At 35.6% G+C, this 24,610-nt stretch overlaps 1 protein-coding gene and 1 non-coding gene across 5 annotated transcripts in view; one reads left to right on the top strand and one right to left on the bottom strand.

Moving 5' to 3' along the window:
* Positions 1 to 24,184, top strand: part of LOC117337496 (NEDD4-like E3 ubiquitin-protein ligase WWP1) — a 63,057-nt gene extending 38,873 nt beyond the window's left edge. For 3 of the 4 annotated variants that reach the window (XM_033898505.1, XM_033898501.1, XM_033898503.1), the window contains 14 exons: positions 2,046 to 2,099; positions 3,853 to 4,039; positions 4,256 to 4,584; positions 5,197 to 5,281; positions 5,853 to 5,981; positions 14,297 to 14,450; positions 14,996 to 15,084; positions 15,435 to 15,594; positions 15,806 to 15,939; positions 16,241 to 16,381; positions 16,573 to 16,693; positions 17,164 to 17,268; positions 18,583 to 18,679; positions 18,936 to 24,184. In XM_033898505.1, the coding sequence (XP_033754396.1) occupies positions 2,046 to 2,099; positions 3,853 to 4,039; positions 4,256 to 4,584; positions 5,197 to 5,281; positions 5,853 to 5,981; positions 14,297 to 14,450; positions 14,996 to 15,084; positions 15,435 to 15,594; positions 15,806 to 15,939; positions 16,241 to 16,381; positions 16,573 to 16,693; positions 17,164 to 17,268; positions 18,583 to 18,679; positions 18,936 to 19,108 (1,958 nt within the window). In that variant the 3' untranslated portion in view covers positions 19,109 to 24,184. The remainder of the gene's footprint in view (positions 1 to 2,045; positions 2,100 to 3,852; positions 4,040 to 4,255; positions 4,585 to 5,196; positions 5,282 to 5,852; positions 5,982 to 14,296; positions 14,451 to 14,995; positions 15,085 to 15,434; positions 15,595 to 15,805; positions 15,940 to 16,240; positions 16,382 to 16,572; positions 16,694 to 17,163; positions 17,269 to 18,582; positions 18,680 to 18,935) is intronic. The other variant, XM_033898504.1, reaches the window with a different exon arrangement.
* Positions 10,322 to 10,394, bottom strand: Trnat-ugu. Its single transcript has one exon. It is a non-coding gene; the product is annotated as a tRNA-Thr (tRNA).
* Positions 24,185 to 24,610: the final 426 nt, after the last annotated feature.

Genomic DNA, 24,610 nt, shown 5'->3' with positions numbered 1-24,610 from the left:
TGATGATTGGTTAGATTTTAAAAATAATTGATTATGCCAATTTCATTAAATGTTGCACTCTGAACAAGTCAATAATACTGACAAGCTAAGGTAGAAAGGCAAAGCTGATACTTTATTTCAAAATTTTACAGAGTGCAATTCATTTTGAATAAGTATTTAACATGATTTAAATGAAGTTTTTTTTTCACAATTTAACATTGATCAGACATTTGAATAACTTTGGTACAAAATTGATGGTTACTTAGTTGAAAATTTGCTGATTCTCTGCCATCTGTAAAGACTTGTACCCTCTGAACTAATGCTGTTGATACCATAGTAACATGACCTGATATGTAACGAGCATGTTAATTAACCCTGATTTGTCGCTAACCAACTTCAACTGTTATCTGTGTCCAGTCATCTAATTCATAGATTGTCACTTTATTTTTTCAGTTTTCAAAAGACAAACCTTATAATCAATAGAGAGCAAATTTGATAAATTGTTTATTGGCTGTAAAACAAAGCCCAAAAGTCTTCTGCTAACACTACAGGTACTGGATATACACACTTCAGTTCAGTTGGAACATTTTGATCCAGCATGTAGTATAATGTAGTATTTCAAGTCTGATGTCATGACTGTAAGCATGGCTGGAATGATTTACACTACAGAACATCATTACTCTACTTTTTGTCTTTTGTCCTTTAAGGTTTTAGGCACATTTTGACTTTTATGGTGGTTTAAAAATAAAACTTGACATTTACTATGAATTTGGGGCAATGTGTATACATGTTCTAGAAATACAAATTATAAGACATTTCAGATCTCTATGTAGGTTATTTGTTGCATGTAAGATTTTACTCAGACTGCATAAGAGATTTTCTATGTAGAGTTTAGATGAGGACTTTTCTTTGAATGTAGATTTAGACATTTTAACTGATTGAGGCATTACAATTGGTATCTGATTAAGAAATGTACTGTAAATTTAGACATTGGTATTCGAGAAAGGAGTTTACTATAAATTTAGACATGTTATCATATGTGATGAAGAAATTTACTGTAAATAAATTTAGACATTGGTATCTGAGGAAGAATTTACTGAACATGTAGATTTATACGATTGTACCTGAGGGAAGAATTTACTATACCTGTATATTATTTACATTAAACATCAGTTTCTGATAGAGAAGGAACATGAAGACACCTCTTCCAAATTAAAGAAGAAAATTAATGTCAGATGACATCTGTACCTGAACCTGATGGAGAAAAGATTTGCATAACATGTTGACATCTGACGGAGGAATGATCATGGTATATCTGACAGGAATGATCATGATATACCTGACGCAGGAATGATCATGGTATACCTGACAGGAATGATCATGATATACCTGACGCAGGAATGATTATATGATATACCTGACGAAGGAATGATTGCGATATACCTGACGAAGGAATGATTGCGATATACCTGACGAAGGAATGATTGCGATATACCTGACGAAGGAATGATTGCGATATACCTGACAAAGGAATGATCATGATATACCTGACGAAGGAATGATTGCGATATACCTGACGAAGGAATGATTGCGATATACCTGACGAAGGAATGATTGCGATATACCTGACGAAAGAATGATTGCGATATACCTGACGAAGGAATGATTGCGATATACCTGACGAAGGAATGATTGCGATATACCTGACGAAGGAATGATTGCGATATACCTGACGAAAGAATGATTGCGATATACCTGACAAAGGAATGATCATGATATACCTGACGGAGGAATGATTGCGATATACCTGACAAAAGAATTATCATGATCATGGTATACCAGCTGATGGAGGAATGATCGTGATGTACCCAACAGGAATGATTTTACCAGATTGAAGAACCTACTTGACATATAAATTTGGACACTTGTTCTTTGAACGATTGTATATGTTTGTAAATTTGGACATTATTTTTTCCATATTTTATGTGGACTTGATTTATTAATAGATTGACATTTTTGTAGGAGATTTAGATATTGTACCTAATGGAGGGGATTTGTTGTTGTAGATCCCAATAGAAGAACAGTTATAGGTACAACATCACCTCCAAGCTATGCCTCAGGTAACAATTGCTGCTTTTTCATATCACTTGATGTACAATGTGCCACCAAATTAATAAGTTTTGAAAGCATGTTTGGAATCCAAGTGTTCTGGCTTTAATATGGATGCATGATATGTAGTCAGCTGTAATTATCTTGTCTTTATCTCAGTTGTAAAATTTCACATACTTTACAGCTTACAACTGTTACTATTCGAACGAAGTCATTATGTTTTCAGTGAATGGCATATATTTCAAATTTTATTTCAAATTTTGTTTCTGTGAGTGCATTGTAGTAATCACAATGTTTGTTTTTCCAGCCATTTTCAGAGATTGTTTCAGAATGCAGAAGTCTGACAGAATTCAGGAAAATTGGTTATACAGTGCAACTTCCGAAAACCGAACCTTCTAAAAACCGAACACCTCTGAATACCGAACGAATTGACATTGTACGGAATTGGTCCTTCTTTATTATAGTATTAAAAAACTTCCAAATACCGATCCCTCTGAATTCCGAACACCGGACCGATTTTGCGTCCGGTTCCTGTTAAAATATACCAAAAATTACTTCTGAAAACCGGCCTTACCTGAGCGATTATGACACGAGGTCAGGCCAGTCAACCGTGAAACAACAACTGTGACGGGTTTTGTGTGAAGCCTTATTGTCTCGGGACCTACGTAGGTGATTTGTACAGGTATCTAATATATATCCCAAGGGGGCATTATGACGGATGGCCTAGCGTATAATCAACACGATAATTATGAAACAATGTCACACTTCATTGAAGCGCGTCAGTTCGTTTATCTTCTCAATGCAAGTAGAGCTAGAAGCCTGAGTTTCGCATTTAATTTAAATGAGGCCCAAAGGGGGTTGTTTTCGTAAAAGAAGCCACTGATGTTTTTTTAGACAACAACGATGTCGGAAATACGACCAGTATCAACTGATCATTTGTAATTGATATTGAAACAAAACATCTTCACACCCTTTAATATTAGTCGATATGTAAAATATTCCGTATTGGACTATCGGCCCCATCCACATGACGGAAGCTTCACCGGATGTAACAAAATGTAGGTCGATCGTAAAGTGTAGTTGTACATGTGAAAAAACTGTTTAAAACTATAGTTAAAGTCATTTGCCTTTCTTATATATTCTGCAATATATACATGTACATTGATTAACTTTCATAATATGCATATTATTCAGACAAACCAAATATTGTCTACGTGTGTACGTGCCGGTTTGTAATCGGGTGCATTCTAATAAAAAATCGTCCGACCAATTATATCCGGAATTCGACCGGTCATTTTTCGATCAACTTCTCCAAACCGAACCCTCTGTAAACCGAACAAATAGTCATGTCCCATGCATGTTCGGTTTATAGAGGTTCCACTGTACATATTGTTATTTGTTGAAGTATAATAAGAGGTTTTAGTTTCTAAGTTTATTATAAAGGTCACTTTCAGAAAAATGCTATGGGGCTGTACTGTCAATTTCAGGGGTTACAGTGCAGGTATGTCCATTGGAACACCATGGTGTAATGTACTATGCTGTCAACTTGGAAAAGCTTAGGGTCACCTAGCCAACTGTAGGAGTGTTCTATGGGTACTCTGATTTCCTTCCACAGTAAAACCTTGTGCTCTTCTATCCTGGCCAGCAAGAGTGATTGAATCTAGTTGATATAACTCATTTGACTACTGTTTTTAAACAGCTTTACACAGTGGGGACATTACTGCCTGAATTATTACAATACTAAATGGTATTTTCTCTGCACAGGTGGTAATACTACAGCCCCCACACCAACTTCACAACAGAATGGTGTTGTTTCCAATGCAACTTCAGGATCAGGGGCCGCAGGGGTTGCAGCTTCAACACCCACAACAGGGGGTTCTCCGCCAGTAGGTCCTCCACCAGGAACACCCCCTACAGAACAGAGCACCAACAACGAACCTCTCCCACCTGGGTAAGTGCTTCATTGTAACTGCAGCAGGTTCTCTATTGACCTACCAGGTTTTCATTGTGTCCTGATCATGATCAGACCCAATCATTAATTGGAGGGAGTATATATTTTCTTGAATTTATAAAAAACATGAATTTCAATGAAAGATTTGTGAAATAAAGAATAGGATGTAAACTTCAGTCTCATAAATACACATACAGAAAATTGTTTGTATTACAGTTGGGAGATGAGAACAGATGGACACTCAAGGCCATACTATGTGGACCACAACACACGAACCACAACGTGGGAACGTCCCCAGGCCTTGCCCCCAGGTTGGGAGAGGAGAGTAGACCCTCGCGGTAGAGTGTACTATGTTGATCACAACACACGCACTACCACGTGGCAACGCCCAAATATAGACATGGTCAACAACTATCAGCAGTGGCAGGAGTGGCGCAACAATCGTTCTATAGCCCTGGAACAGCTACAGAACCGTTTCCTTTTCCCGAACCCGGCACAGGTCACTCAGGAGAATGACCCCCTGGGACCACTCCCTGAGGGCTGGGGTATGTTGTACATAGTTATTGAAATTTGAGGAAGGCTACCAGTTTGGACCTAGCTGTTTTGAAGAATCAAACCATCCTGTTATAAATTGCAAGATACCATGAAGTGAAATTAAGTATAATTATTTATATATATATACAACAAAAGGTGTCTGAGAAATCTGTACTTAAATAATGATTACAAATATATCATGATGGTTTCCTGGACAAAAGAAAACTAGAACTTGTACAGAAAAATAGGTTGGTTTCAGCACAGGTATCTGCTTCTGTTTAGTATTAATAGAAAAAAATATAAGCTCCCTACTCCTAATATATCAACAGGGTGTAACACTTGAAGATCTACGATGTATCGACTGTGAAACGGAAGTAGACCTGATTAGTCGCCAATTATAGTTAGTATTGTTTATAGAGCTGTCGACCTATCAGGTCTACTTCCGTTCCACAATTGATGCATCGTAAGTCTTCAAGTGTTGCACCTTGTTGATATAGTAGGTTAGGGCCTAATATATATTTTTTTTCTATCAATACTAACAGAAGCAGACACCTGTGGTTTCAGTGTATAGGTAATAACATGATCTATATGATTTATACATTTGCCTTGTACTTGTGTTACAGAGAAGCGAGTGGATGCTAACAGTCGAGTGTACTTTGTAAACCATAAAAACAGAACAACACAGTGGGAAGATCCCAGGACACAGGGGTGAGTAATGTCACAGACAAAAAACTACAAAATATAACTATAAACAAAGAGTATTACTGTGTTACCAGTAAACGAGAATTACAGGGGTGAGTAATGTCACAGAGAAAAAACTACAAAATATAACTATAAACAAAGAGTATTACTGTGTTACCAGTAAACGAGAATTATAGGGGTGAGTAATGTCACAGAGAATAAATACAAAATATAACTATAAACAAAGAGTATTACTGTGTTACCAGTAAACAAGAATTACAGGGGTGAGTAATGTCACAGACAAAAAAATACAAAATATAACTATAAACAAAGAGTATTACTGTGTTACCAGTAAACGAGAATTACAGGGGTGAGTAATGTCACAGAGAAAAAAATACAAAATATAACTATAAAAGAGTATTACTGTGTTACCAGTAAACGAGAATTACAGGGCGAGTAATGTCACAGACAAAAAAATACAAAATATAACTATAAACAAAGAGTATTACTGTGTTAACTGTAAACGAGAATTACAAAAAGATATGCTGTCACACATACAATCTGGTAGAATTAACAATTGTTTGTTTTATTGTTACAGTATTGTCCAGGAAGACCCCCTGCCGGAAGGCTGGGAGATGAGGTATACAGCAGAAGGAGTACGCTATTTTGTGGATCATAAAACAAAATCTACTACATTCCAGGATCCGAGAGGAGGGCCATCCAAAGGGTGAGTTGTCTTTTTGTATCCATTACTCCCTCAACATGAACCAGGGCAGACTGTCCCATATTTATTACTCTCTCAACATGAACCAGGGCGGACCATAGGATTGTGTTGTGTCCTTATTTATTACTCTCTCAACATAAACCAGGGCGGACCATAGGATTGTGTTGTGTCCCTATTTATTACTCCCTCAACATAAACCAGGGTGGACTGTAGGATTGTGTTGTGTCCTGTATTTATTTCTCCCTCAACATGAACCAGGGTGGACCGTAGGATTTTGTTGTGTTCTGTATTTGTTTCTCCCTCAACATGAACCAAGGGGACTGTAGGATTTTGTCATGTCAGCTGCATTCACCAAGTTGAGGCAGTGTATCCTGTTTCAATCTGAGTCACTCTGACTTTTTCAGAGTTAGGTATTTAAAGCTATTTTCAGAAATTACTTTGGGTATCTCTGAAATTTGCATGCAGGTTTCTAAAGTTCCCTAGCTGAATGAATTCTGAGATGGATGAAGAAGCAGAGTAGCAGACAAGTGGCCATCTTAGAGTCTGTTAGCTGTATTTTATTGCTACATAAGAGAAAATACCAAACAAATCTTTCAGAAGTTCCTTATATATGTTGCTCCACTTACTGTTTGAGCCAATGAGTTTAATGATGACCTCTTTTTGACATGGAAGTTTTTACTATTCTACTGCATTAATAATTTACTATTATTAACATGATTTTCTGTATATCGTGTACAGTGGATAACTATGAAGAAAGAATAGAAAAAAATAAATGATGTCAAACTTACATAGAACTAGATTAATGAAGATTCAGATGATGGTGGGCGCCAAGACTATTCTGGGATCTCTTGTTAGGACACCTGGTGTACTTTCTACCAAATTCTCTCACACGTCAATTTGATACTATGCCAAATTCATTTATATTTAATGAGGCTTGGAAGATGTTAATTTCTGATTGTTTTTGGATGTTGTCTTTAATGTAATAATTGGATTATCACGAAGCATGTCTTATATACCTAACAAAGTACTACCGAAGTCAGTGCTAAACCTCAATGCCCTGCCAAATTCACAAATATATATTGAGGAGGAGACAATCAGATCAATAATTCAACAATAAATGTATCATATTCTTTCATCTCGGGCAGTGGATGTAATGATCTGTGTGGGTGTCTGTCTACCTTCTTCTCGGCAGTGGATGTAATGATCTATGTGTTTGTGTGTCTGTCTAACTTCATCAGAGGCAGTAAATGTAATGATCCGTCTACCTTTATGGCGGCAGTAGATGTAATGATCTGTGTGGGTGTCTGTCTACCTTCATCGCGGGCAGTAGATATAATGATCTGTGTGCGTGTCTGTCTACCTTCATCGCGGGCAGTACATGTAATGATCTGTGTGGGTGTCTGTCTACCTTTATCGCGGGCAGTAGATGTAATGATCTGTGTGGGTGTCTGTCTACCTTCATCGCGGGCAGTAGATGTAATGATCTGTGTGGGTGTCTGTCTACCTTCATCGCGGGCAGTAGATATAATGATCTGTGTGGGTGTCTGTCTACCTTCATCGCGGGCAGTAGATGTAATTATCTGTGTGGGTGTCTGTCTACCTTCATCGCGGGCAGTAGATGTAATGATCTGTGTGGGTGTCTGTCTACCTTTATCGCGGGCAGTAGATGTTATGATCTGTGTGGGTGTCTGTCTACCTTCATCGCGGGCAGTAGATATAATGATCTGTGTGGGTGTCTGTCTACCTTCATCGCGGGCAGTAGATGTTATGATCTGTGTGGGGTATGTCTACCTTCATCGCGGGCAGTAGATATAATGATCTGTGTGCGTGTGTCTGGTCTGTGTAACTAAGTAACTTCATCGCAAGCTATAGATGTAATGATCTGTGTGTGTCTGGTCTGTGTAACTAAGTAACTTCATCGCAGGCTATAGATGTAATGATCTGTGTTTGTCTGGTCTGTGTAATGAAGTAACTTCATCGCAGGCTATAGATGTAATTATCTGTGTGTGTCTGGTCTGTGTAACTAAGTAACTTCATCGCAGGCTATAGATGTAATGATCTGTGTTTGTCTGGTCTGTGTAACTAAGTAACTTCATCGCAGGCTATAGATGTAATGATCTGTGTGTGTCTGGTCTGTGTAACTAAGTAACTTCATCGCAGGCTATAGATGTAATGATCTGTGTTTGTCTGGTCTGTGTAACTAAGTAACTTCATCGCAGGCTATAGATGTAATGATCTGTGTTTGTCTGGTCTGTGTAACTAAGTAACTTCATCGCAGGCTATAGATGTAATGATCTGTGTTTGTCTGGTCTGTGTAACTAAGTAACTTCATCGCAGGCTATAGATGTAATGATCTGTGTTTGTCTGGTCTGTGTAACTAAGTAACTTCATCGCAGGCTATAGATGTAATGATCTGTGTGTGTCTGGTCTGTGTAACTAAGTAATTTCATCGCGGGCTATAGATGTAATGATCTGTGTGTGTCTGGTCTGTGTAACTAAGTAACTTCATCGCGGGCTATAGATGTAATGATCTGTGTGTGTCTGGTCTGTGTAACTAAGTAACTTCATCGCAGGCTATAGATGTAATGATCTGTGTTTGTCTGGTCTGTGTAACTAAGTAACTTCATCGCAAGCGGATGTAACCTCATCGCAGGCAGTAGATGTAATGATCTGTGTGCCTTGTCTGTCTAACTTCATCGCAGGCAGTGGATGTAACCTCATCGCAGGCAGTGGATTTAATGATCTGTGTGTCTGGTCAGTCTAACCTCATCGCAGGCAGTGGATGTAATGATCTGTGTGTGTCTGGTCTGTCTAACTTCATCGCAGGCTATAGATATAATGATCTGTGTGCCTTGTCTGTCTTACTTCATCGAGGGCAGTAGATGTAACCTCATCGCAGGCAGTGGATGTAATGATCTGTGTGTCTGTCTGTCTAACTTCATCTCGGCAGTGGATGTAATGACCTGTGTGTGCCTTGTCTGTCTAACTTCATCAACAGCAGTAGATGTAATGGTCTGTCTGTGTCTGGTCTGTTGATCTGTGTGTGTCTGGTCTGTTCTTCATCACAGACAGTAGATGTAATGAACTGTCTGTTTGTCTGTCTGGTCTTTTTATAAGACAGTTTTATTAAGACATTTACATTGTTACACAGACTTTAATGATTCACACATTTATCTGTAGTTAATCTTTGCATAGTGTGATATTATTTGTAAATATTATACATCATATTTACCTGACTAAACCATACATTTGTCTTCATGCCACACCTAATATATAAGCAGAAAATTTTCCTTAAAGAATGAATTTCTAGTCATGGAAACATGCATGTGCAATGGTGATATTGTTTCAGCTCTTTATCATAAATTTAACATCATGATACCATATGAAATTAAACCTGTCCTGATAAGAATGCCAATGTTTAATGTTATGATTTTATGGGGGCTGGTCGACCTGCAAATTTTTTAAAAGATCATTAGTTCCAGCCACTTGGGTATACTCAGTAAAATTGAGCAACTTTCACATTTGAATTACAACAATTTACAATTACAGCACATTCTTACTTGTGCATTTTTTTTACATGTATATGATTTTGTTAGTGAAATTATATGTATAGGTCAATGTTAATGAATGAGTCACAACACAGTCTGGCCAGAAAAAAATGGACACCAGCACTTTATATATAGGTAGCCAGACAACATAATGAAATGTGAAGGCAATGTGTAGAATTGCCCTCCAGGTTCACCATTTATCTACTTCCCTATAGGTTTAAACTTGTCAAAGAAGTTTGGAGATACAAATTGTTATACATTTGTACATAATTGAACAATATGCCTGGCCAAGCTCTTCTCAAAAGTAAACTTTTCTCTTCCTTTTCCGTATTGTATTAGTGGCATGGGACACATTTTTCATCGTTTGTGGATATATAAAGAGCTCATTAAGTAGTAACATTTGCACTGAGTACAATTGCTATCCTGTTGAAATAAGTGGGTGATTCCTTTGGTCTTGAATCGGGGTCGCAGTGGTCGAATGGTGAAGGTGTCCTGACACTTGATCACTAGCCCTCAATCTTTGGGTTGCAAGTTCAAAACTCACGTACATGGGGCAGTTATTGCCTGGTATTGATTGTAGGCTGGTGTTTTTTTTTCTGGGTACTCTGGCTTTCCTCTGCCTCCAAAACCTGACACATACTTAGGACAGAATAAACCAAACTAAACCTTTGGTCTTCCTTAATAAAACTAGTTTTAAAAGCAAAAGTGATGAAATTTTTTGTGTGGAGGTGGATTTTTATGTCCTCCTTGATGCGTTAAAAATTGAAAAATAAAAAAATTAATAAAAATATTTACAGCCCCCAGTGAGGATCGAACTCACGACCCCTGGTTTACAAGACCAGTGCTCTAACCACTGAGCTATGGAGGCTTGTGTAGTAGTGTAATAAACTACACTGTACAAGTAGGTGGGCTATATTGATTGTAGCTGACACTGCCAGTCATAATCCAGTAGGCTTCAGGTACACAAACAAGGGCAGTATCTAGGACATGTTATATACATGTACATGACCTATTATTAAAGGTCTCACCTGAGTTGGTACAAGCTTACCCTCTTGTATAAAGCATTGTTAGCTTAAATCATGTAATGTACATGTATAGTTGCTTTTGAACAACAATGAAACTGTTACAATTAATTTACATAATGTAATAGTAGATAGGATTAGTATTTTCGTTAGACAGTTTTTTACTTCCAGTTATTGTGAATTATACATACGTACAATATATATGTAGTAAATGGAAGTAGCTATGTAACTGGAAAAGACATCATATTTCATTGAATCTATTGTGTTCTGAAACGCGTGTCAATATTTGGTTGTTGCCATGACCAAACGTGTTGGTAGCTTCATACAAATCTCATTGAGCAGATGACTGTCTGCTTATGTATACACAGTTCATATTACATGTTAATTGATATTTCTCTTTCTTTCTTTTTGTCACTTTATGTATGTCTGAGTTTGTAATTATGATAATGACAGACCATTATGAAGGACTTAATTGGACATTTTTTTCTCTTTCCTCACAATTGAGTTATTACCATATAGAAGAGAATATTTTATTTGTCTTAACAGAAGTTATGTAGCTGAATTTTCATTTGTTGGCTCCATGATGCAAGTTATACAGGATTAATATAGAGATTACTTTTAAAGATTTGGGAAGGTAGAGGTGGGTAAAGGAATGTCTTAGTAACATAAAGAGGTTGTTATGTAGGACAGATGTTATCAGTGGTAATGGTCTTTATACAATAGTCATGTACATGAGTATAGGCCTATTTAAACTGCGTTTTGGATGGGACTTCATTGTCTCATTTTGGGAAGGAAATTGGGGAATTGAGGAATGAAATTTTCTGACTAAATTGAAAATTTTCGGAAACTCATATTAGATATGAAATAATTTCTATATAAAATGTATGCATAGCTGCTGCCCGTTATTGACCTCAGAAAACCACCAGAAAAAGGCTTTGATTTAACAGTCATCTGTTTTTGTGACATACATATTCAGTGGAAGTTTGAGCATGTATGCTAGTTGAATGTGGTAAATGACAGATATAGAAATTTAATCATGTTTCTTTTCTTATTCCAGATATATATTATAGATATCACATAATGGCTGTTGAACAGATCAGTTATTTTTTCTGCGATTGAACAGTTTACGAAATTAAATTGATTCTATGTAAATGCTTTTAGAATTATACTTTAGTCTAGTTTTGTATAGAAGCCAACTTACGGAAGGAGCAATGCCCAATCACATTTATTCATGAAGTTGTTACAGTATAGAGTATAAGATATCTTTACAATTGTAAAGACCAGGAATTATCTTGAAAATGTAAACACTACTGAAAGAAATGTCAGAAATATGTGTGTCCAGGGTTGGGACTTAGTTGATTATTGTTGGAGTTATCCCAGATTATTTATCTGTTGGATATCTAGATATTCCAGATTATTTATCTGTAGGAGATATCCCAGATTATTTATCTGTAGGAGATATCCCAGATTATTTATCTGTTGGAGTTATCCCAGATATTTATCTGTTGGGTTGGAGATATCCCAGCTTATTTATCTGTTGGTATTATCCCAGATTATTTATCTGTTAGAGATATCCCAGATTATTTATCTGTAGGAGATATCCCAGATTATTTATCTGTTGGAGATATCCCAGATTATTTATCTGTTGGAGATATCCGTTAGAGATATCCCAGATTATTTATCTGTTGGAGATATTCCAGGTTATTTATCTGTTGGAGATATCCCAGCTTATTTATCTGTTAGAGATATCCCAGCTTATTTATCTGTTAAAGATATCCCAGATTATTTATCTGTTGGAGATATCCCAGATTATTTATCTGTTGGAGATATCCCAGATTATTTATGTTGGAGATATTCCAGGTTATTTATCTGTTGGAGATATCCCAGATTATTTATCTGTTAGAGATATCCCAGATTATTTATCTGTTAAAGATATCCCAGATTATTTATCTGTTAGATATATCCCAGATTATTTATCTGTTGGAGATATTCCAGGTTATTTATCTGTTGGAGATATCCCAGATTATTTATCTGTTAGAGATATCCCAGATTATTTATCTGTTAAAGATATCCCAGATTATTTATCTGTTGGAGATATCCCAGATTATTTATCTGTTAGAGATATCCCAGATTATTTATCTGTTGAGATATCCCAGATTATTTATCTGTTAGAGATATCCCAGATTATTTATCTGTTGGAGATATCTCAGATATTTATCTGTTGGGTTGGAGATATCCCAGCTTATTTATCTGTTGGGCCCTATAAAGCTATTTACAATTGAAATCAGCTGTGTCTTTTCCAAAATTTGATGATGATGATGATGATGATGTAAGATTATTTCCCAATTTTCACACAAGGTCAGGATGACTTATAGCCATCTTATTCCTCCCGTTGTCGAGCGCCATCCGCTGTGCGTAAGACTTATTTCAAAACACTACTCCTTCTTAACCCTTGAGTGGATTACTACCAAATTTGAAGCATCATTGGGGGAGGGCAATCATATTTTAAATAAATGAGGCTGGTGTGACCCATTGGACCCGAGTGGAAGGGCCCCTAATGGGGAACTTTGCCGTAATTTTGCTTTCCATATATAATGATTCAATTGTCAGATGACCTTTAAGGACCGTAGCCCTCTTGTCTGTGATGATTTTCTGTTTGAGATTTTCCTGGATACTCTCCTAGATGATTTGTAAGCATGTGAATAGCTTTAGGTGATACATAGATACTGTGATCTCACACCAATTTGAGTCATGTAATTCCTTGTCTAAATCTTTTCACACAACTGCTTTGCGCCACAGTCATAATGTACTTCCCCCTAGTTCAAGCTAGAGTTTGCTGCAGTAATGATTCGGAAGATCCTTTTGATTGAATTTAGAGGGTGAAGGTTGACTTGGAGCACTATGACAGCATATCGCAGTACTAATCAAATTGATCTACCACAACACGTTGCAACTCTGACAAATTCAATGTAAAATAAAGGAGTGATTTTCAGTGAACTAAAATAATTGTGTCTGTAGTGTGTAACTGTAGAAGAGAGCATGCATCACTTGACTTATGGCCAGGGAGATATTGGAGTATGGGAATGTTGTATTCTTGTGTTAAAGATGTGAAGTGAGTGTTGGATCTCTCCGACCGAGATTCTTTATCATAGGTCAAATATATCTGTATCATCAAATTTAACCTCACTTTTAAAAGTAGTTATAAAATTTCATTCATTTAATGAATCATGAAAATATTTTCAATAGATACCATATTAGTATTTGTAAGGTTAGATATTGGTTAAAACAAAACAATATCAGTTTGATAAATCTGATTGGTGGCTGGTAGGCAGTTTTAATGGAAAATAAAATCTCAACAAAATAATTTCAGGATAGTATCAAACAAAAAATTCAAAACCATGAAAATTTGAATTTGTGCAGAATAAGGACATTGAAACACTAATAAATGGATACAGGTTCTCATATCTAAATGGATACAGATTCTCATATCTATCTATAGATACAGATTCTACAATAGGGTCTAGTATATATGCGTCACTTGTTATGATGCCCTTAAGCTTTTATCTACCATATCTCTATCTTCAAATAAGATGAAATATATTGCAAGAAATATTTCCTGTTGTATCCTATTCTATTGTTTACTTCGTATTTATGAAAGTTAGTTCTCATTGATTTCTTTCATTGGGAAATGCATTCGGCTTGTGATTTTTTGTTTCTTACAATTATTGACCTATGTCTTGTATTTCAGACCTAAAGGTGCATTTGGAGTACCCATACAATATGAAAGAAGTTTCCGGTGGAAGTTGGGACAGTTCAGATACCTCTGTTCCTCGAATGCTTTGTCTGGACATGTTAAAATTACAGTATCAAGGGACAACCTTTTTGAGGATTCTTTTGCACAGGTATATAATATCAGTACTGGTGCATATCTCTACTACAAATATGACCTGATCCAATGCTCTATACAGAAACATACTGTTTACATTAAAGCCTAATATATAAATAAGCACAATATAGAATATATCGTCTCATAGCCTGGTACATATAATGTATATAAAGGTAGACTTTTCCTGTATATGTAGATTTTACAGGACAATTATACATTCTTACTGAGGGTGTAAAATTTGGGTAGATACTGACACTTGTGAAGATTTGGGGGCAAACATTCTACACCAGAGGATAAAATTTCTATTTACCTTATATCTATATTGATGATGGAATGTATCTCCCCATAAAAGTTAGTTAAAAGTGACAATGCCATCATAACCTATAAATCAATAAATTTACCAAAATAATGTTAAAAATCAGAATGAAGAACAATTTGTTATGAAGTGTAATCATGGACATTATATATAATACAGACTGGTGTATTAATGACATAGTATTCTACATTAAACTTTGTATACTTTAGAAACTATTCCACAAACACAGCTTATTTCTGTTTTAGATTATGAGGTTACAGCCCTACGACCTCAGGAGAAGACTTTATATTATTTTCAAGGGAGAGGAAGGACTGGATTATGGAGGTGTAGCCAGGTTAGTATAGGGAGTGTAGGTTTGATAGTATCTACAATCAAACTGAAGGGATTTGTTCTGCTGAATTGTGACGTTACGTAAGAAAGTTCCCATTAAGGTACAACATAGAAATTGTCACATTACTGAGCCAGTGTTACCATACATCTATGTTACCCTATATAACAATAGTGATACTTGAAGTTGGAACATTGTTCTTCAGCCTATATATGTATCACATGATAATTTCTTTGTAAAATTAACCAAGCTTCGTAAGATTGTAATTTCACTATAATCTTAGATACTAAATATACAAATATTGCAGGTAAAGTCTGTCATTATTATATATTAAACCTAAATGTTGTATTAAACAGGGAGTGGTTTTTCCATCTATCCCACGATGTGCTGAATCCCATGTACTGCCTGTTTGAGTATGCCAGTCACAGTAACTACAGCCTACAGATCAACGCTGCCTCTAATGTCAATCCCGACCACCTTGTATACTTTAGATTTATTGGACGATTCATTGCTATGGTGAGTGGTTAACATTCATGATAAAAGATTGATTATTATTAAATATTTACTTATCAATTTCTGAAAATGTCTTTTAGACAAGCATGGCTGTGAAATATTTTGTTTCACTTTCTGAGATATTGTTGATTTACCTGTGACATTGTAAGATTTTACCGGTTTCCTACTGACTCGAACTGAAAGTTAATAAAGAGCTTTTGACTATCTGTTTTAGGCCCTGTACCATGGAAAGTTTATCGATAGTGGCTTCACACTGCCGTTCTATAAGAGGATGCTGAACAAGAAACTCCACCTGACCGACATTGAGACAATAGACCCTGAGTTCTTTAACTCCCTCACCTGGATCCAGTAAGTACATTCAGCAAATGTATGGGACAGAAGATCTTGGATGAATCAACGTAAAGAAGATCCTGATGAAATAAACTGCTATTATAGAAACACATATTGTCTTAAAATAAAGTAGAAAAAGGCATCAAGCCACTGCAGTTCTTTGTCTGCTCAAAAATGAAAAAGTGCCATTTTAAAAGGCTTTCTTTATCATATCAGAGTTGTTTTAATATTTTTGCTTAATATTTGTGTCAAACATACATACAATATAGTGTATCATGACTCAACAACTCCTACACTGACAATGTTTATATGGTTTCAGGGACAACAACATTGATGAGTGTGGCCTGGAGCTGTTCTTCAGTGCTGACTTTGAAGTGTTGGGCAAGATTGAGCAGCATGATCTGAAGGAGGGTGGAGCTGACATACGGGTCACCGAGGAAAACAAGGAGGAATATATCAAGTAGGTCTATCAAATGGCATGTGTATGGCTCTTTCTGAGCTGTGTGATGTCATCACTTAAACTGGAAATTCTTCACAGAAAGACTACATGAATCTCTCTTGAAAAAATATCTGAATATCTGAGAAATCTCTAAAGAAGCTTGTATTTTCCAATAATGAAGTTAACCTAAGACATGTACTTTATTTAATCAGCCTGATGACCAACTGGCGGTTCCAGAGAGGGGTGGAGGATCAGACCAAGGCTTTCCTGGATGGATTCAGTGAGGTGGTGCCACTCCAGTGGCTACAATACTTTGATGAGAGGGAGCTTGAGGTAAAGTCTCGTCACCATCCACTTCTTAACGTTAACAGAGGACAAAAACAAAGAGACAAATCATGTCATTAGTACCATCCAGGTCATAAACTAGAGTTAATCACCAGTACGGGCCAATTCTGTTTGCTGCTACAACTCATTCAGTAGAATATCAAACCAAAACTACCTCAGCTGAAGGATATTTTGTTCAGTCCCTACCTATCTCATGAAGCTGAAATCACAGGATGTCCTTTGCTGTTTGTGGATGTATCCCAATTGTTTGAAGTAGCATGGAAATGATTATAATAAATCCAGTAAACAAAAAAAATCAACAAACCATCTTATCTGGATTTATCATGGTAAAAGAGGACAATAACTAGAGAACATAGTAGTATTATCATGAAAATTATACATACACTGGCAGTTGGTCGATCAGTTTGATGTAGATGTTCCGTTTTGAAATTAATAATTTGGTTTATTGATATTTTCAGTTGATGCTGTGTGGCATGCAGGAGGTAGATGTGGATGATTGGGAGAGGAATACTATTTACAGACATTATCAAAGAAACTCCAAACAAGTTGTCTGGTTCTGGAAGGTAAGACATCTATAGTTTCCCCTTTGGTTTGTTAATGCCAGCGCTGTAGATCACGAAATAGCGCAAGAACATACAATCCCTGTAAAATTGAACCATGAATTTTCATTTGTTCATTTGTTTATATTTATAAGTCTTTCTGTACTGTTTGCTGTTAGAACACTAAATAGTGCAAGAACATACAATCCCTTGTAAAATGGAACCATGAATTTTCATTTGTTCACTTGTTAGCTCACCGGTTACGAGTAACCGAGAGCTAATGCTGTCACCCCAGTGTCCGCGTTGGCGTTGGCGTCGGCATCAGCATCGGCGTCCCACCCCAAAACTTAAAAGTTTTGGGAGTAAGTTTTTGGAAAGCTTGTAAGTCCAAAAGTATACACCTCATACCCTTCTAATTTTGTTTATACATTCATTAGAGGTCTAGGAGTGATGTTATGGCAAAATAATGCAGAAAAAAATTGGGATTTTTTCGCATTTTACCATTTTGTGGACTTAACATTTTTTTGGCACCAAAACTCATCAACTTTAAAGTTTTTGGAGTAAGTTTTTGGAGTAAGTTTTGGGCACCAAAACTCACTTTAAAACTTTTGGAGTAAGTTTTTGGAAAGCTTGTAAGTCCAAAAGTATACACCTCGTGCCCTTCTAAATAGTTTAAATATTTATTAGAGGTCTATTAGTGATGTTATGGCAAAATCATGCAGAAAAAAATTGTGATTTTTTTCCCATTTTACCATTTTGTGGACTTAACTTTTTTGGCACCAAAACTCACTTTAAAGTAGAGTCCAAAAGTATACACCTATCACCCTTCTAATTTGGTTTATACGTTTATTAGAGATCCGGGGTGATGCTGTGGCAAATCATGCAGAAAAAAATTGGCATTTTGGCATTTTACCATTTTGTGGACTTTGACACAAAAATTCACTTTTAAGATTTTGGGGGTTAGTTTTGAAAAGCTTGTAAGTCCACACCCTTCTTATTTGGTTTATACATCCATTAAAGGTCGAGGAGCAATATTATGTGACATACAATTTCAAAATGACATGCTTATACATACATAAAAAATGAATGCATAGTGTGATTGCTGTCGCCGGTGAGCTTTCGCAATCATTGATTGCACTTGTTTATATTTATAAGTCTTTCTGTACTGTTCGCTGTTAGAACACTAATAGTGCAAGAACATACAATCCCTTGTAAAATGGAACCATGAATTTTCATTTGTTCATTTGTTTATATTTATCAGTCTTTCTGTACTGTTCGCTGTAGCAGCAAATGTCCAATGTAAGGGAGGCAACTCATGATTTGTGGTCTTTATTCCAGTTTGTAAGAGAGATAGACAACGAGAAACGAACAAGACTGATGCAGTTCGTTACTGGCACATGTCGTTTGCCAGTTGGAGGGTTTGCAGAGTTGATGGGTATGTTTATGTATATATAACAAATATTATTTTAGGTTGAAATGCTTTTGCAAATGTATACACATAACAGCATAAAACTTGTAAAAAGTAAGAAACTAAAGATAAATTGTTTTTATTATCTTACTGATTTGTCATGTGATCACTCATCTTTGATTTATTGAATTTAGAACAAACATCTGAAAGCATCAAATGCCTGAATTGTAAATATTCCTTTTCTGAGGCATGTATTATCTCTGTTTTCTTTTAAACTTAACAGGAAGTAACGGTCCACAGCGTTTCTGTATAGAGAAAGTGGGCAAGGAGACCTGGTTGCCTCGCAGTCATACCTGTTTTAACCGGCTAGATTTACCCCCCTATAGGACCTACGAACAGTTAGTGGAAAAATTGACAATGGCAATCGAGGAAACAGAAGGTTTTGGACAAGAATGATGTTTAGTTAGAAAACAACTGGTGATAATGGACCTGTTATGGCCATATTTGTACATAAAATCATAACAAAAACCTCTTCTTGTTACTGTGCGAAGATGAAGTGAATGAATTGTTCCTTTATACCGTCAACTTCATATAACTACATATATCTAAAATGTATCGCGTCCTTTGTGAAGCATTTTTCTTCGTGTCTGTAGAATCTATTTGTAGAGGACAGAGGAGGTACTGAAATCCAGGTGTGTAACTGACGTTGACCAGCAGTAGTAAAATTCTATGCAGGACACAGATTATCTATATTTGCTCAAAGTCAGCCTCCCTCTTGTTAATGATTCTTCTACAGAATCTGATTGCCTGGAGAATTCAAATCGGAATTGTTTAACTTAAGAACATAGTGTCAGTGGAAAACTGGAGTATCATAAACTTTGATAGTATGTATTAAAGTAGGATCAGGTCCCACTTTTATCAGTATTCCTAAACTTATGGAAATTCCCCAGCTTTAAAATTTCCATAGAAAAACATTACAAAATTTAAGGATAATTCCATAACTAAGATTCTTTCCTTAATCAAATAATGTTTTAATGAATTAATCATTTTAAGTTGAGGAATTTCCTTAAGTTTAGGAATACCAATAAAACAGTGGCAAGGTTGGTGCATTTGAAATTTTCAGGGATGATGGATGCAATCTTGTCGTGGATTTTGAATCAAATTCAATGACATCATAAGAATTATGATTGAGAAAAAATTGTCAATTCCACGTATTAAGTAATGTTGTTTGAGGAAATGAAAAGTGATAGAATGTTTTGTTGGAAAATTATGAAAAAATTTCTCCCAACATAATTTTAAGGTCATTCAAAATGTGATTAACACAAAATGAAATCTGATATATTTTCCAAAATGTTATTGCTTTATAAAATAAATCTTTAAAACTTTACAGTAGCATGTGTTGCATGAATTTTGCGCAAAGAGAACAGGACTTTTATCGCATTCAAACCTCTCTTATAATTATATAACCTATACTAGTACCCGCCCTTGTGCTGTCAAATTATATAAAGGAACAATTAGCATGACAAGGAAAATAAGGAGTTCTGATTCATTGCTGGATAATTAATTTGATATTGAGTGAAATAAGAACAACTGTGAAATACTGAATGATCCCTATTTTTGTATGGAAATGTTGCACAATTGGGATAACATGGTGTTGACGTGACTGTAATTTTGTGTATAGTTTGTGCTAGTATTGCACTCAGTATATGACCTATATATAGAGTTTATATGGTACATTGGGCTTTCATGTCCAGATGCACAGGAAAATATGGCAAAACCCTGTGGCATGTGTTACATTGATTTTGTTGTTTTATCCTTACTCAACTTCGTGTGTACAGTTCTATTGTTTCCACATATCTCAGTCAAACAAGACATAATAAATGTTATGTTATACTGTTAAGTGCTTGTATTTCACAGAGCTTTAACCTTATAAACTTAAAACTGGTTGAAGCTGTGAAACTTCCAACCTCCATAACCTCCACCTCAAATTAAAATTCACTCATGCATAGCAAATGGTAAAGGTAATTTGTCATTTTTCGTTTGAGACCTTGACAGTAGTGTGATAGATTTATCATAAAAACAGAAATCGTATTTTCACTCGTGTACATCTATACCAGTATGTGTTTAATTCAAGACCGAACATTTATATATAGTGTCATTACTGTCCCTATTCAAGGATTTACATTCATTAGAAACATCTTGATTGAAATTGATACATCTTGAAATGTTTACCAATGCACACATTTAATAGGCAGAACTGTATACATTGTAGTTACCTCCCCTTTTAATTTTAGAAAAAATTTGCAATTAAATTTGCCTGTTTCTGTTTTGTATATATTACAACAACTGTGATTAGTACACAGGACAAAATATGTTGCAAATATATATAGATATATATTGTTAGTTCTGTTATGTTGTCAGAGTGAGTTGTCTTGTTTGTTTTATTATCAACATTTCAGAATTTTATTTCTGTATCATGCACATGTTTTGATAAACAAGACGTATATCCTTATTGTCAGGTTATATCTCCACGGTTTTAATTGCTTATCAGGGCAGTTGTGTTTTATTATGGTCGTAAAAGGGGAAAAAAGTGAACTTTCATGTCTAGTATCACCGTATAGACATGTATATTGTAATGTGTCTGTTAGAGCCCACAACACAGGTCTAGTAGAAACCTTGATGTGTCTTAGTCGTATTAAGACCTGTCCTTTTACTGGAGATTTATACCTGGTATATCTATTGTGATCAGAGAAACTTGTCTTATAGAGTCTAATAGACACTAGTTAGTAATATCCTCAGAATTGTACTGTTGCTTGATCAGAGACAGACATTGGACATTAAAATATGTTTTATGTACCGGTATGATAGGGTCTTGTAGAGCATGATAACTTAAACTGTACCCTCATTCTCATGTGTTGTTGTTATGTAGCCTAGACTCATGCAATGTTGCCAAATTATTTGGAATAGTAATTAATGCCTTATGTAAACATTATCACAAATACAATTTTAACTAAAATTCTTTTGGGAGTTTAAGATATTTTTATAATGATCAGTTTCATTTTCTTTATGATTTTTATTTTCAAGCAGAAAGTGTATTGATTTTTCCCCCGAGAGGATATTTGTACATGTTTGTGTAATTTTGTAGGTTTAGGATAATTTTATGTGTTAACTCACTCATCAGCAACAGATATTTTGGAATGACAGATAGTGTAACTGGTGATCACAACGCAAAACTTTGAAAGTTTTAACTTGATGAATGGGTAGAATGGAGGCTGTGTGAATGTGCTGATCTTTTTTTTGATAAGTTATTACCTTTGGTGTGAATGTGTATATGTATTTATGAAGTGTTGTATACACTGTTAAACAGTGAGGTTGTTGGGAGGACTTTTTCTGTCACGTACCACACCACTCGTTCCAAGAAAGTTTATGCATTGACTATATACCAATATACTTAGTGAACACACAAGACTGGCAGAAACTATTTGTAAAATGACATTTTTCAAGACGGTGTGTATGGAACCCAGAGGTAACAATCTACCTAACAACTCTTACTAAAGAATACAGCCCAGATTACAAAACATGTTTGATACAGTCATCCCTATAACAATATGTCCAATGACTTCTGGTCTGGATCACTGACAGTTTGCCCAATGACTTCTGGTCTGGATCACTGACAGTTTGCCAAGTGACTTCTGGTCTGGATCACTGACAGTTTGCCCAGTGACCCCTTGTCTAGATCATCACCAGTGAACCAGTAGCTTAACAAGTAGATAACAGCTAATCAGGATGGAATAAGATTTAACTGTAAAACTTCAGGCTGAGTAATATTCAAATACACAGTACTTGTATCAATATCTATCTGAACAATTCTGATGTAATATAAAAACGATAGTCACACCAAATGTGCTTTCGGGTAATTGCAGTAAAATAAGTTTTATCTTGTTGGGCAAGACTTGTTAATTCAAAACAAAAGGAAAAAACTAGTAAAGTTACAATGATAACATTTCTTTGTTGAACTGCTTCATTGACTAAGAATTTCTACGTATGCGGAGTTAAAATAATCTAGTATATTGTGTAGACATTTGGTATGAAATTCTACATGTGAAGAAACAAAAGCTATTAAGTTACTTGGGTAGTAAACATTTAGAAACACAATGTCAGATAAAAAGATATTGTGATAGATAATGTCCCCTTTGTTTCATTGTTAATGACCTCCTGTGAGTGAGTGTCCGGACTGATGAGCCTTTTGTGTATGTGTATGCATGGTGAATAGTCGGTGTATGCATGTTCAGGAATATTCATGCTTAGGGTGATGAATATTCAGTGTGGGTGTCGAGAGTGATTAATCACTGTGATGATAACAAATTTGTACATACTAGATATGATCTATTCTGTCCATGACTTCTTTGCCAGAGATGTTGGGAGAGTGGACTTTGTGAACTGTACATATCTTTGCAATATTTAACACAGCACTGTAACTAACACAGTACTAATGTATCTCTCTCTACAAGTCTACTATTCCTTGGTAGCTTTGCTTTCTCATCAATAAATCTGGCAGAATTTTCTGATTTCCTTCTTTATTTGTAAGAATGATGTGGAGTCTTATTACCATGATTTCAATTCATACATTTTCTTTGTCAACTAATGAGTTGCGTGGTGAAAGATTGGGTCCACTATTGCTTTTCCTGTTTAAATTGGTAAATTTATGTTTGATAGAAAGTCTCATTTATTTAATCGAGAGTGCAAATGATTCCTTTCACACATTCACACATAGTTAATAAAGTCTCAAGTTTTAGCGAGATCATTATCATCAAAAATATATGGCTTTCATTGATATCTGCAGATGATAATGGAATATTGAAAAAAGCTGATGCAAATGAAATGAACTAAAATATTTTACAACAATGTAACCAGAATGATTATTATCGTGCTTTGATTTTAAGAAAATTTGTATCTTCATTAGCTACAGACTCGTACACCTGTAGTTTTATTTGATTTTTGATGGAAAGAATATTAATACTTTTTGTTGGGCTAGTTGGCTTTTTAATCAGAAGTAATGTCATGGCCTTTCTCTGTACACACAAAATGTTTCATCACATTAATTTGATGCTTTTTGATGATCCTGTATTTATTTTATAATGCTGTAACCCAATGGTAAGGAGACCTACATTGAAATCTGTCTGCCATCACCATTTCTAATTGAAATCTTGTGTGACTTTATCTTGTATATAAATAATACACTGTACCTCGAGTACTGGTCGGTTAATGTAGGGTTCATTGTAGACAGGTTTTATCTGTCAGATTAGCACAGAGATCAAGGATCTGGTCAGTTTATATGGAGTTGTTTTAGACAGATTTTATTTGTTACATACCAGTACCCTGGTCAGTTTATGTGGGTGTTGTAGACAGATTCCAATGCATTATCATCCTTCCTCTCCCTCTGCATCATCTATTGATTAAGATAAAATGTCAACAGATATGATTCAGTGTTTATATACATTATGAGAACAATAAATTTGTGATGAAAGCTGATCAAGGAATTGATGTTGTTTTTAACCCACAATCATCAGATAGTATAGCTATTTAAATCGCCCTTCGTCCGTGGTCCATCGGTTGTCCGTCTGTCTGTAAAAAAATTACTTAATGGATCATTCTTACTCATCATTCATAGTTTTCATATAGTTCCTAGTTTTAAGACTGACCTGAAAACAAAATGGCTGAAAGGCAGCTGCCATATTTTCTTGTTCTTGTATATGTTTATGTGCTTTTAGCCTATTTATTTGTCTATGTATATTTTGTGTATCAGGCCATATTGTAAATTAGGTGATCTACAAGAAAGTCCATGGTGCCAATAGCATCGCGATATGGAACTGGTGTAAGACGAAACACCGACACATGGAGAGAGATTGGACCTGCTTCTTTGGAACGAAATGTGCCCTCGAGCAATCCGGAATGATT

This window comes from Pecten maximus, chromosome 11, assembly GCF_902652985.1.
Source record: "Pecten maximus chromosome 11, xPecMax1.1, whole genome shotgun sequence".
NCBI lineage: Eukaryota > Metazoa > Mollusca > Bivalvia > Pectinida > Pectinidae > Pecten > Pecten maximus.
This window is presented reverse-complemented; position numbering and strand designations above follow the sequence as displayed.